This window comes from Cavia porcellus, unplaced genomic scaffold, assembly GCF_034190915.1.
Source record: "Cavia porcellus strain 051 isolate PalLab524CR breed Dunkin Hartley unplaced genomic scaffold, mCavPor4.1 scaffold_5, whole genome shotgun sequence".
NCBI classification, from domain to species: domain Eukaryota; kingdom Metazoa; phylum Chordata; class Mammalia; order Rodentia; family Caviidae; genus Cavia; species Cavia porcellus.
In genome coordinates, this window is record NW_026947488.1 from 67325406 (window position 1) to 67340572 (window position 15167).

Consider the following 15167-nt stretch of genomic DNA (forward strand, 5'->3'; position numbering starts at 1 on the left):
GGACAAGATGTAAATTATTTTAGTCAAAAGGCAGAATATAACAGATGGTCTGCAATGATAGCAATATGATTGTAACAGTTCTTCCCGCCCTCGTATATGAGAAGTCAATTTCCTTATTCCTTAAATTTGGGTTGGTTTTTTGAGTTACTTGCTTGCAACTCTCCTTCCTTCTCTCCCTTCTTTGCCTTCCTTTTATTTCCCCCTTTTTCTGTTTTTGTTTTTGAGACAGGGTCTTGCTATGTGTAGTTCATGCTGGCTTTGAACTTGCAGCAATCCTCCTGTCTCAGTATCCCAAATGCTGGGATTACAGGTGTGCATCACCATACCCAGCTTGGGTGGCTTTATTTAAAGCAATACAATAAAAGTGATGGTATATGACTTCCAAAATTCGAGAGGCCTTTTAACGTCTGCTCTGCTCTTCTTGGAATCTAAGGTCACTATGAAAATTAAACCTGGATTAACCTCCTTGAAGGTGAGGAATGACATACAGAGAGGTCTCAGTTATAAACTCCAACCACCAACTTTTTTCTGTATAGATACACATGTAGTTTTATTTTAACAAATCAACTTGTATACTTTGAACATTTAAAATTACACATTACCTTCCCCTTTCCAGTGAAAACAAAAAAAGAATTTAAAAATAAACCAAAAAAATTGTAATATATAATGTCAGGCATCATCATTAGGAGAGAATTTTATTTTAAAGGTTTCATCTTAAACTGCAGGGATGTCCATTAACATCACAATGCCAAAGGAAAAGCCATGGGGTCAAACGCCCACTTAACCCACCCAAACATCCAAACCCACACTTTACTGATCTTTTCTATTCTTCATTTAAAAAAATTTTTTTTGTAAATAAGAGAAACTAAATAGGTACAGGTTTGCAAATTCTAACTGTCCATATTCACATAGAGACACAGTACAATCTCTGAGTTTAAGAGAGACAAAGGAGGGGAAAGTTAAGAATTCTATGCACTACTTCCCTAGGCTTCCAGCACAGTGAAGGGAGTGGAAATGCCAACCACCAATTATATGAGTGTATCAGGCTTAGACACCAGCTTCAGCTGAATCACAGATGACTGCAATACTTACTTGCTTATTTATTTATTTGGTACTGCAAATTGAACTCAGGACCTTGCGCTTGCCAGGCAGGTGCTGTGCTGCTTAGCTATATCCCTGATCCCATGACTGCAATACTTGTGTGATCTCATATGGGTGTATACCTGTAATCCTGTTTCAAGGCCACCCTAGACTATATAGAGAGACCTTTCCCAAACAACAACAAAAAATTATCAGTCTCTCAATTCTAAAAATTCTATCACGTGTTCCATTTTGGCAATTTCTTTTTTTTTTTTTTTTTTTGCAATTTCTATCACTTTACTTTAAAAGGACATGAATTCTGCAGCTGATTGTGGTGTTCGAATATAAGTAAAGTTGATTAGGTGCCTAACATAATTCAAATCTTTTTATCCTTACTTATTTTCTGTCTTGGGCTATTGATTCATTAGAGAAGAACACTGAAATTTCTAATGATAATTATGAACCTGTTCATTTCTCCCTTAATTCTGGCCACTGACTCATGTATTTGAAGCTGTGTTATTAGGTGCATATGCATATAAAATTTTTGTCTTTTTGTTGTTTCAGTGCTGGGGATCAAACTTTGGGCCTTGCTAATGTTAGGTACATGCTCTGCAACTCAGCTATCAACAGCCCTAATTTCTATTTCTTTTTCTGCTTTTCCTCCTCTTCCTTCTTTTTGAGACAGGGTCCCACTATGCAGGTCAGGCTGGTTTTAAACTCATTATGTAGCCTAGCTTGGCCTTGAACTCATAGTGATCCTCCAGCCTCAGCCTTCCTAGTGCTGGAATTACAGGCATGTGCCACCATGCTGGGCCCTTTATTTCTTCTGGATGACTTGATTTTTTTAAAATCATATATCCCTCTTTTTCTCTGGTAATTACTTCTTGTTCTGACGTCTAACTATTCTGTTTAATATCAGTAAAGCCATCCAACTTTATAATTAGCATATCTAAAAGTTCTGACAGATACAACAGAATAGCTAAATGAAGATTAAACCAATTGTTCACTGATGAACAATGTATGTGTGTGTGTGTAAAACTATATGCACTGACCTCATCAATAAAAGGTATTAATACAACAGCTTCCCATTCCTGTTGTTTTCCATTTAGGTCAGTTTTAAAATCAGGTGGATAATATTCTATAATTGGTGAGTCTTCGCTGGTCATCAAATGCTGTGAAAATATAAAACAGTATAACAGAAATATAAAAACTAGTATCAATACAGCGCATTAAAATATTTATATTTCCTTACATGTCATATTTTAAAATTTCTAAGCAAAGTACATTTTTGTATTTTAGATGTTTTAATGTACATGCTATATTTTGATTTTTAATTAAGAATTCTCATTGAAAATTCAGTTTCATTAACCTAGTTATGCAGCAAAATCACCTTTATTCCGAATATTAATTTTGCCACTTTTGTTTTTTATTGTCTTTTTATTCTATAAAGACACTTAAATAATGTTTTTTTATTCAGCTCTTCAGTTCATTTCACAACTTACCTTTATGAACCAATGAATTGATTCAAGAAAAAAAATCCTAAAAGTCTAAGAACCACTGTATCACTAATATCAAAGAAAGAGAGTTCCACAACTCATGTTTTAATGGAGATTTTGTAACAGAGATAGACAAACAGAAAGACGGTAAAAAGAAATGATGAAAGACTATGATACAACATTTTTATTAAAGAAACAAAACTGCATATTCCTAGGATAATCCTCAATACTTAGTATCATACGGCATGTGTACTGAGCAAATAAAACAGATATAGCCATAATGTATGTAGCATAGCCACACTTGGCCACAGTGGTTGAACATCAAAGTTCAATATATTCAAAAGAAGGAAAAAGAAGCAACAAAGAAATTTATGAAGAGAAGTTAGAAGTTAAAGGACAGGCTAAGGTTCAGAAAGATACAGCAAAGAATCTGACAATGACAAGGAAGCGAAAGTTCTTTGTGTATGTGTACATTGCATATATCCATTCCAATTTCTGGAATTAGAGCATAGAACAGACTGTTATCTTAGAAGAACTAAATGAAGTTTATATTCATAATGAATTTAGTAGATTTAATATAATTTTGGTGAATGTCCTCCTCTTGTTACGTGAAATATATTAGACAAAAAAGAAAACAAACAAAACACCCCAAACCAAAAACCAAACCCAAACAAAACCCTCCCAATTTGATAAAGAAAATGCCAAATTCAAATATAGACTCAGGTGATACTGAGGTTAAGATAAATAGCTTATTACAATGTGGGGAGTGGCTGAGCCATGATTGAGCTGGACGTTAGTGAACTCCTTGGGACTAGAGGAAGGCCAGTCCAGTAGGAGTCTGGCCTTAGTGTTTCTTCCTGTTAAATGCAGCATGGATAGTTCTGAGAATATTTCACGTTCAGTGTTCTCAGCAAAACACTGAGACCTTGCACTTTTGACTTTGTCATGAGCTTCCCCTACTTTTGCAGATGCAGGCTGCCAGGCTGTTGCTGTCTTTCCACCAGAGAAGTCAGGTCCCACCCATTTCCAGCTTTCCTTTCAGTGTGTCTAGCTTTTCCCTAATCTCCCATCCCCCACTCTCGACCCTGCTGGCTGCCCAGGACACAGCATCCCAGTATTTTAGTCAAATAGGTAGTGGGTAAAAGAATACAGGAATAAACTTTTAATTGTATGTTAAGAGATGGCTTCCAACTTTATATCGGTTTTAGTTTACCTTCTTCAATGTAGAGACAAATTAAAGATGCACTTATAGGCAATAAATGAAGCGGCTAGGCTCTGAATAGTTTATGGAATTTGCATTTTTAAAACAAAGTCAATTTAAATCGAAGGATTACTTTTCATTTTCTTGTTAAAGAAACATACTGTATTTAGAACTGAAAATGAATGTACTTGTCTATTAAATAAATTTGGCTATTATTGTTTCTAGGTTTGGACAAAGAATGCGTATAGCAGAAAGGATATAAAAACCATTCAATTTAAGAGAAAATCAATCTTAACACCCACCTGGTAGCATACAGGAAGCAAATTTTTGCTAGCAGCTGGAAGCACAGCAAGAAGCTGCTCAAATGGCTTAAAAGGTTTTCCAAGTTCAAAATGGATTTTGAGTGTACTGATGTTTCGGATATCAGATAGGAAAGGTGCATAATGATAGGGATAAAACCTATAAAACAAAATAAGCTTTAGACAACAGTAAACTTTTATGAAACAGGTTAATACTATTTTTTCTATATTTTATAGCACATAACAATTTTAAAGAATAATTAAATACCACGCATAATTCTATCACTTGAGTATAAGAAACTAGCAATGTTAGCCAGGTCTAATGGTACATTTCTGTTATCCCAGCACTCTGGAGGCTGAGGCAGAAGGACTCCTGAGCTCAAGGCCAGCCCGGGCTACACGGTAGGACCATATGTCAGAAAACCAAAACAAGAACAAGCAATGTTGAAAAATTTAGGATCCATGATGGAAACCGACACAGCATTTCTTAAAGTGCGGTGTAAATTTTCTTACATTTATAGAACTGGATGTAGGCCACTTTGTTCTCACTTCATGGTGCCCACCCTTACTCTGTAGGGTATACAGTGCTTCTTTTTCTAGTTTTACTTGAGCTAACATTGCTTTTCAGAGCCTGTTTCTTTTCCTACCTTTAACAAAACTTTGCTACTGCTAAAAAAGCAAAAACAAAAAACAAAACTGGATGTATCAGGTCAATTCAGGATAAATATAATATAATGCTTTTTTGTTCTGTTTTTGAGATGTGGGCAGGAGATTCTTGCTAAGTTACCAGGCTAGTCTCAAACTCCTGTCTCAAGGGATTCTCCCGCCTCAGCTTCCCAGTGGTGGGAAAATAGGCATATGCCACTAAGCCAAGCTTGTAATGCTGTTGCTGTTGTTTTTATTTTGTTTTCTCTTGTGGTGCTGGACATGAAATCCAGCATATTAAGCAAGTATTCTACCAATATGCTATACCTCAGCGATGTATTGTTTCTATTTACTCCCCAAATACTAATTATGAATCTTTCAGACAGGAGGTTGGATAGTAATGAGGGTAGTCAGAGAAATTTCAGTCTAGTGATTTGACTCTGCAACCTCTAATGCAAGGGATCTGGAGCAACTGAATGTTCTGAGAAATGTTCAAGTTAGTTCACAGGAACAGAGAGAAGAATGAAGAACAGTAAATCTAAATTTATACTGCCATTACCAATCAGCTGCAAGATTTTTTGTCTTTCAATTAGTGTACATATCATTAAATTTGTAATGAAGATAAAACTGTATCTTAAACATACACACTAATTTAATACGTTCCCATGTATAACTATAGGCATAAATATTTTCACAAAACTTTGAACACACAATTTAAAAATTTTCAGTATATACTCTTGTTTGCTAAAGATACCATAAAAAGAATGTTCTTATATTCCATAATTATGGCATAAATTTCAAAAGGATAGGAAAGTTTAGGAGGCAGAATGGCAAGGGGAATAATGTAAGACATACAGACTTTGGCTTGGATTTGATTCTTGATTATATAATCATAGTTTCCTCATATGAATCAAAGAGCAGACAATGTTTACTTTAGTTTTGAAGACTATATGAGAACATGGATTTAGGGATCTGGCTTTAATGTCTGTAATATGGCAGGAATAACTTATATTAACTTTCTTAAAAATGTCAAATTAATTTTTTGTTTTTCATTACATTATTCACCACAGGGCTCAGAAAATCTGGTGACTGTAAAAATTTTTATTAAAAGACTGCTAGTAAATTAAATCATAATTAAGGCCATATTACTTTGCACTAGTTTATATTGTTGGACAGTGTTCTAAAATAGAGCCTAGCAGAAGTGCTTCGAAGATAGAACTATATTGTCATTTAAGTCTCTACCTTTCAGAACATGATTTTTTTTGTTGTTGTTATTTTCCTATTTTGGTGGCTGGTTTGAAAATGCAGATGAAATGTGCAGGAATATGGAGCATAAGAGAAATGGTGAATTATGACTATTTCTAGTAAAAATGAGTAACTTTTGTTTTTTCCTTCTTTAATATACAAATACTCATTTTTTAAAGATTACTCTTGTCAGAGAATAATTCTCAAACACAAATATGTAGAGGATATAATCAATACTGCCATGTAACTATGATCCAAATCCAACAGTTATCAAGACTTTATCATAGTTGATTAATCTTTTTTTTCCTTTTGCTTTGTGGTGCTGGAGATCAAACTCAGGGTGGGTCTCTTGCATGCTAGGCAAGCATTCTACCACTGAGCTACATCCTCAGTCCTGATTCATTCCCATAGTGAATTTGTATGTTCTTAGATTAACAAAGACCTTTTATAATGGGCCATTTGGTAGGGTTAAGTCTCTCTTAGAAAACATGTTGTTCAATATTTTCATTTAAGAACGAATTACCTGCATTTAAATTTGATGCATACATCATAAATAAAGAGAAAAGAGATGTTTAGATGAAATTCTTGTAGACTGAACCATTATACAAAGATATGGTCTTACCAACTCCAGGACTGAACACCGTGATAGTAATAGTGCAAAATCCACTGTATTGCTTGAACATAACATACAGCTTGGTCAGCTAGAAAGTCACTGAAAATAGAAAGGAATACTTTCATTACAACATTGTCTTTTAAGTTAGGCCAGTGTCTTTAGAGCACATCTATATCATATTTTATGCCACACAGCTTACTTATCAATGAATTAGCTAAAAATTATATAATATCTGAGAATTTAATCAGGAAAACTTTACAATATTTAAAAGTTCCACCTTCTCACATAAAAGACTTGCCTTACAGTTCTAAATCAAGTATCAAAAGAGTTAAGCCTGTTGTGCCTCTCCTCCAAACCCATTTTTCCTTTTTGTGGTACTAGAAATTGAACCCAGGAGTATTTTACCACTGAGCTCCATCCATATTTTTTAATTAACTGTGAAAGAGGATCTTGCTCAGTTGTCCTGGGGTTTGAACTTCACTCTGCACCTCCTGCCGGAGTCTCTTCCATAGCTGGGAATACAGGTGTGTGCCATCATGCCTGGCTTGCTATACTTATTTAACCAGTCAGTGCATTATATCTTTGGCTTAAAAGTTTGAATATTTAGCCCATGAAGCTTTATATAAAGTGATGCTAGCACTTTCTTAAGCAGTGGGGATGAGATGAGACCCAACCAGGATGTTTTCAGAAGTCTGTACATAGCAGCCAGCCTACCTTTTGAAAAGTGCTGTATCTACCGAACAGGATTTTCTTTTTGTCCTGCCTTTGTCAAAAGCCCAATGTTATCACTTAAGGTTTGGGTAAAATAAATCTTCAAATCACCAGAACTAAATCAAACAAAATGAGCTCCATCCTACTGCCAAAAGCGGTCACATGGAAATTCCTTGTTCCCATATTTCTGGGTGGGTGTGATTTTAAACATGAAATTTCTTACTTTCTTATTATAAAACAAGAGTTTCCATAATACTAGAAACGTAGATAATGAAGAAAAGTGTATTTTAGCATCTTATAGCAATCACTCTTCATTTTGATAGGTGTCTTTTCAGAAAAGCTCCTTTTATCACCTTATAGCACTCACTATTCATTTGGTATGTTTCGTTTCAGTCATGTTTTAAAATTTTAATTTATTATTTTTTTTTAGATAGGGCTTTCCTATGTTGCCTAGGTTAATCCTGAACTTCTGGGCTCCAGCCATCTTTCTACCTTTTTACCTTATCCTTGTGAATAATAGGTGCAAACTACCACATTGGTTTTAGTCTTTTGTCTATATTGAGCTTGGTTTTGCCAAAGTATTAGAGTATACCACAGACAAGTATGATTTTATGTTATGCCTTTACTTTTTATTTTTTGAGACAGGGTCTCATTGTGTAGTCCAGGCTGTCCTTAAACTCACTATGTAGCCCAGGCTGGCCTTGAGCTTGCAGTGATCCTCCTACCTCAGCCTTCTGAGTGCTGGGATTGCAGGCATATGCTACTATGCCTGGCTGTCCTGCCTTTAAAATTTGTGTATCTTTCCAAATTGTTATGAACTTTCTGTAATTGCTAGTTTAGTAGTTCTACAGATTTTGTAAAAGATGTGTAGATGACACACAGAGATGGTAAGACAGATGATGAAGCAGAGGATGATGGTGATGAATCTTCTTGCCAGACATTTAGATTATTTCTATATTTTTACTATTGTAAAAAACTTCGTAAGAAACGCCCTTGAATATAAGGACAAATATCACCTTTTCCAAGGTGAATCTAGTTGAAATCTATAATAATTTAAGAAACCAAAAAAACTCTTCTATTTTGCAAAAATTATGCTGTTTTCTTAAGAACTGTTTTTCCCACTCTTTAAAGTAAAAAGATTAGCAAAAACATACTCAGATACTACGTCAACCCCCATCTTTGTCATGTAATATGTTCTTTTGTATTGTCTAAACTCAGTTTCAAAGAGGTCATCATCTTCAGTTTCATCTTCTAAATTATCTAGGAGAAAAAGCCAGAAAGATAGTAAGTGACAATTATGAATATATTGTTTCCCACTCAGTAATTTGATAAATATATATATATATATATATGTATGTATATATATATATATATATATATATATATATATATATATATATCAGATTTAATGCTTATGAACTAGGAAATCTATCCCCTTCAATATTAAATTAGTACTAATAAAGGAAAAGTATAACTACTATCCTGTCAAAGATATAACATACAAAGTTTGTACTTACCTTTAGAAACTACCATTTCACCTTCACTTTTGTCTAAAGCAGCCCAACATACAGAATTTTCCTGGCCCTATAAAAATTATAAACTGTTATAAAATGACTGATAAGGTAGAACTTAGAATTCAGGCCATTCAAAGATATTTAATGAGTGATTCATGCCAGTATAAATGAAAAATACATTTAAGTTTATGTGTTCCAAGAATATACTTTTAAGAGTATTGCATTTACTTAGAAAAGAGTATATAATCAATATCAAATTTTTCATATCCTGCCCATCTGGTTTCTGTGCACTGTGATCTTCTTTCTCTTAGTTTTCTGATTGCCTAGCTATGACAAGTGACTCAGTTCTTAACTACTCCCTTATCTCCGTTTCCTTTTCTTTGTCCAACTTCAATTGACCTCTACCAACTTCATGTGCCCCGGGGCTTTTCCTGCACAATGTCTCTTATATTAGCCATATGTGTCAGGAAGAGTGATGACATTTAAGGACTGAGCTGAGCCAGGACAGTCACACAAAACTGACATATAAATTTTATGCATACAGGTCCTCAAAAAGTTACAAAGCTCATTTTCTTAGGAGGAAAAATATAACAAGAAAAAACAAACAGAAACTAATGATGAAATATAGACTGATTGCTGCTAAATTCCAACAGAGAGCCAAGTAATTGGAAAAACAATGCTAGAGAAAACCTGGGTAGTTGCCCTTCCTCAAGGAAGCTTTACTAGATTTGAAACTAATTAGGATCAATCAGTACTGTAAAGAGTATAAGAAACTTATCAGGATCCCTTAATTATTGACAGGCTAAAGAAATTTTCAGAGGTTTCTGAAGCTAACATAAAAATCACTCTTTAGAGCTTATTAGAAACGTTTTACAAAGTGCTAGTACATTCTAACTGATTCTACCATTAATTTATTAAACAAATAACATTTACTAGATAATGTATCACTAATACTCTTAAGCTAGCCTATTGCTAGGTTTTTTGTACAAAAAATATTTATAGAAAAAATTCATTGTTTTAATGTCTCATATAATGAAATGCTATAAATACACACATTTTAAAAAAAATCAATGCTTTGGTCCATTGTTTTAAAAGACAATGATTTAAATAATCATTTTTGGCTGGGGATTTAGCTCAGTGGCATAAGCACCTGCTTGGCAGTTGCAAGATTATTGAGTTTAATACCCAGTACAATTTAAAAAAAGGTCATTTTTTACAAAGTAATTTTCTGAGCTGTTACATTTAGAAACGTTTCCTGTACTTATTAATAGGATGAAAAACCAAAGAAAACAATGTTCTTCTTTAAGAGTAAAAATAAATTAATTTTTAAGCATTAGATCTAAATGACAGTCTCTTACTATAGCAAAAAGAAACCAAAGTAGTTTTTAGATTCCTATAGAAAAGAAGAAATGAAAATGAAATAAGGTAATCCCAAAATCAAAAGAAGGAAAATGAGAAACAAGGAATATCAGTTTTACCTTTACAGGTAAAAAAATGAAAGGACATCTAAAAAAATGGACACCTTTGATTTTTTCTTTTCCTTGTAGTTCTTGGCTTCTTCTGCTGCGATTCCTGCTGCTTCATTGAGATACTTGTTACCAACTTTGCTTTCAAACCACTTTAGGTCCACAAAAACTTCACTGAAGTGCTCCCGATCAAACTGTCAAAAACAAATTTGTTTTAAAATGACTTAAGTATATCTGAAAGAACAAAAATCAAACTTATAACAGTGATTATTTCTGGGACATAGGAAATTGGAGATTTACTTTTTTATAAACAGAAGGACCTTATCTTTTACTCAAAAAATTAAATATAAAAAGTAAAAATGTGATTTACTTAGGTAAAGGTATATAGCATAAGTAGCTGAAATAAAATTATGAAATCTTTTTCTTCTGACAGTATTTAATTAGTTACTGACCATTTATATCTACCTGAGAAAAGTAAACCAAAAACTATGGTTACTTACATCAGATAGTTTCACAAGGTATTTCTCAAAGCGAGGTAAGTTGAGATATCCGCTTTCATTAATATAACCTACAAAAAGCAAAACCCAACTTTTTACTAAAAGCTGACATTAGTTTTTCTACACAAGCCTACCCAATTCTTTCTGTAAACTGTTGAGTGTTAACATTGTGCTAATCAAGAAAAAACCCAAGGTTAGGCTATAATATAAACCATGCCTAGTTTCTAAGACCCTTATGTCACTGTAATATACAATACATATATTCTGAAGCAAAATATGAGAAATTGCAGGTCCACATAATAAGTTTCTCACATTTCCAACATTTGGTAAAAATTAAACTATGTTCTACAATCTCCAGGTCATTCAACTTAGTAAGTTAACTTAAGAAAAACCCTGATGTCCTGATACTGTTGTATGTTTCATATAGTCTCACTGTGCTTGTCAGTTTTCCATTTTAGTTGAAATCCTTTTCTTCATATTAAACAATATGACACATATACATTCACAATAACTGAATTTCTATGCTTAAATATGAAAGGAGTTAACCGTAACCAACAAGTTCTGATTTTCTTTAGGTAGTTAAAGGTAAAGACTACTTTATCAATAAGTGAGGGAGCTTAACTCTGGTCATTTATTTTCCTTTGGAGTCACTGAAAATGACATCAATGTCTGGCACTTTAGATTGAAAGAAACCCCCAGTGTCACCTACTTTAGTTGTGCCTGTAATAATCTAGTAAAGTGAGTAACACATTTAGGGTAACTCAGTACTAAATTCAAGTACACTCAAAAACATACTGAAGTTTTCTTACCCCCAAGTTCGGGCAAGATGGTAATATATGTTCCATAAAGAAGAGGCAGTGCATCATGATTAATATGTAAGTGAGGTAGATGAGGGATAAAATCATTGCCAACAAGAAATCCCATCAAAATCCAATCATCTATAATTCTTTCAATATCATATTTAAATGTGATCTTTTCCTGTGACAAAATGGAGAAATAGTGAAATCCTGTGGAAATTTCTGCATGCAAAGCCTTGGTCCATGGCCATATTAGTACTTACTTTTAATATTGAAAACTCATAGTCAATATATTCTCTCATTAATGACAAATGTAGGAGGTGAAATGTGGTTTCTTCTGGTGCACACACCCTGTAATTAATCAGAGGATCAAAATGGAGTGAATTATACATTTAAGGTCATTAGGAGATAATTAAGCCTTGTAATTAAAGCATGTAATTCACATAAAAGTTGCAGCATAATGTAAGAATAAAAATACAATTATAGTAGAAGAAACATGGTAAATCCATAAGAATTGGTTTATATCATGTTTTCTGGGGGAGGACTCAGAATTCAGAGGCATAAAATAAAATAAATAAAATAAAATAACATGAAATTATAACAACATAACATAACATAACATAAAATAACATAACATAACATAACATAACATAACATAAAATAAATGTAAGAAATCAATGGGATCTGGCCCACTTAAGACTGGCCATTAGCAGAAAGCATGAAGATGAGTGAGTATGTATTTTTATATTTATTGCAGATTAGTCCAGGGCCACAGTGGTGATGCAATATCACTTGCTTCTCTCTCTGGATTGTATAAGGTTCTATATACTTTTTTTTTTTTTTTAATCGGTACAGAGGCTCAAACTCACGACCACACCACCTGCAAGGCAGGCACTTATGCCGCTAAGCTAAATCCCCAGCCCCAGGTTCTACATTCTTGATTAATGGTCTATGCTCAGGATTTAACTATAAGTAAAATTAAGAGGATAAAGCATATTAAACAAATTATATGCCATTCATAAATAAGATTTATCCTGAAAATGCGAATGTAGTTCAACATAAGAAAATTAATTTGGGGATAGCAATGTGCAATGTATGTACCATTGCTGCCCCTTGACTGACATGTTTTAAAATTTTATTAGTTTTTTTTCTTCCTTTTTATTTCTATCCTTGAAATTCTATCCTTGAAAAAGAAAATTAATCAATGAAGGGAGAAAAATACCACATGATCATTTTGCAGAAAAAACAGTAACAATATTTGACACTGATAAAAACATCTGATAAACTATGGTTAAAGGGAGAATTAATTTCCTTAATATGATAAAGGGTATTTATAAAAATCCATAGTTTTTGTTCAATAGTATAAGAGTGAAAGTTTTCCTTCTAAGATCAGGAAGCAGATAAGGATGCCTTCATCATAGCTCTAGCAAGCAGGGCACAGCAATGTATACCTGTAACCCCAGCTACTCTTGATCCTGAGGAAGGACTGTGATTCCACAGATAGCCTTGGCTATACAGTGAGATGGAGGAATCTCAAAAAAACGACAAAAGAGGGATGGAGCAAGACTGTAACTCAGCTGTAGAGCACTTGCCTAGCATTGCCCTGGTTTTGATTCCTAGTACTACAAAAAGCAAAAACCAAAACAAAAATACTACAGCTATTCAACACTATTCTCAAAGACCTAGCAGAGGATTTAGGCAGAAAAACAAACAGACAAACAAATAAACAAATTGAAAAGGAAGAAGCAAATCTATTATAGGTGCCATGATTCATTATATGCAAATTTTTACACACAAAAAATTATAAGGCCTAAAAAAACTAGTTCAGTCCATCTACAGGGTATACAATCAGTTGAATTTCTACACACCACAAATGAATAATCCAAAAGAAATTAAGAAAATGCTTCTATTTATGAATTTAACCATGAAGCTAAGATTTGTACATGAAAAACTAAAAAATGTTATAGCAAGAAAAGGATATGCTACAATGGAAAGACACCTTGTGTTCATGAACTGGAAGGTTTAAGATCAAGATGCCCAAAGGCATCTACAAATTTAATATAATTTCTATCAAAATCCCAATGATATTTTCCACAAAAATAAAGGAATCTATCTTAAAAATCATTATCTAATTTCAGGAGATCCCAAATAGATAAAACAATCTTGGGAGAAAACACAAGGTCTCATTTTTCCTGATTTTGGCATTTTTGGGATAAATTTTATTTATGAATGGCATATAATTTGTTTAATATGCTTTATACTCTTAAATTTACTTAGTCAAAGCTACATTAATCATGTACTAGTACGAAGACAAGATCAGGGATGCTGAACATTTTAGAGTGTTCAATGACATAAAGAGCCCCTTGCGGCATACGTGCCACAGGTTCACCACTACTGCTACACATCAATGGAACAGAATACTAAGCAGAAGAAATAGAACCTGTATTATGATCAAATGATTTCCAACTAGGCTACCAAGACATTCAATAGCGAAAGTGTTTTTTGTTTTTTTTTTTCTTTTGAGATGCTACTTCTCTACGTTAAGGCAGGTCATTGGTGAACTTACTAGTGGCAGCCCAGACTGGCCCTGAACTCACAGCAATCCTTCTGCCTCTTCAAGTGTTAGGATTACAGACATCTGCCACTATGCTCGATTCATAGGAAAAGTCTTTTCAATAAATAGTTCTGAGAAAACTGAATATCCACATGCAAAAGAATGGAGTTGAACTCTTACGTTATACCATATATAAAAATTAAATCAAAATAGACCAAAAACCTAAATATAAAAATTAAAACTGTAAAACTGAGGGCTTAGGATGTAGCTTGATGGTAGAGTGCTTGGCTAGCTTGCAAAAGCCTCTGGATTTGATCCAGCCACTGCAAACCAAACCAAACCAAACCCCAAGAGTAAAAATTAAAACTCTTAGAATGAAACAATGGAGACACTAACTTTATGACACTGGATTTAGCAAAGATTTCTTGGATATTATACTAAAAACAGAGGAAAGAAAGAAAGAAAGAAAGAAAGAAAGAAAGAAAGAAAGAAAGAAAAAAAGAAAGAAAGAAAGAAAGAAAGAAAGAAGAAAAGATAAACTGGGATGTATTAAAATTAAAGCCAGACATGGTGGCACACGCATGTAATCCTAGTACTTGGGAGACTCAGGCAGGAGGATTGCTGAGAGTTCAAGGGCAGCTTGGGCTACAAAATGAGTTTAAGGCCAGCCTGAACTGCACAGTGAAATTCTGTCTCAAAAAGAATAAAAATACATATATACATACATACATACATATATACATAAATAAAAACTTTGTGTATCAAATAATACTATCAATCAAGTGAAAAGGCAATCAATGAGTTGAAAGGAAATATTTACATGCTACATATCTATTAAGTTTTTTTTAAAGCACTGGTAAAATTTATTCAAGAAAATGAAAGTGAACAGTAGGGAAGAAACTGGCACTGCAGCGTAAGCTTGGGTTAAGTAAAATGAGAAAAAGCAAGACAACAGTGCACCCTAGAAAAAGCAGAGCTGGTTCCTTGAGGAAAGTCACAATAGCCAAGAGGCTTAATTTCTGTTTTGTTCCAATTTGTACGCAATGTAG

The 15167-nt window shown here is 33.6% G+C and overlaps 1 protein-coding gene across 4 annotated transcripts in view; it reads right to left on the reverse strand.

The window, feature by feature from the left end:
• Positions 1-15167, reverse strand: part of Xrn1 (5'-3' exoribonuclease 1) — a 138523-nt gene that overhangs the window by 87105 nt on the left and 36251 nt on the right. For all 4 annotated transcript variants that reach the window (XR_010047594.1, XM_063249121.1, XM_063249120.1 and 1 more), the window contains exons 7-15: positions 11828-11915; positions 11577-11745; positions 10771-10838; positions 10327-10464; positions 8808-8874; positions 8445-8550; positions 6589-6678; positions 4080-4236; positions 2133-2252 (exon numbers count right to left, since the gene is read on the reverse strand). Coding sequence is in view for 3 of the 4 variants with exons in the window: in XM_063249121.1 (XP_063105191.1) it covers positions 2133-2252; positions 4080-4236; positions 6589-6678; positions 8445-8550; positions 8808-8874; positions 10327-10464; positions 10771-10838; positions 11577-11745; positions 11828-11915 (1003 nt within the window). In the remaining variant the exon portion in view is untranslated. The remainder of the gene's footprint in view (positions 1-2132; positions 2253-4079; positions 4237-6588; positions 6679-8444; positions 8551-8807; positions 8875-10326; positions 10465-10770; positions 10839-11576; positions 11746-11827; positions 11916-15167) is intronic.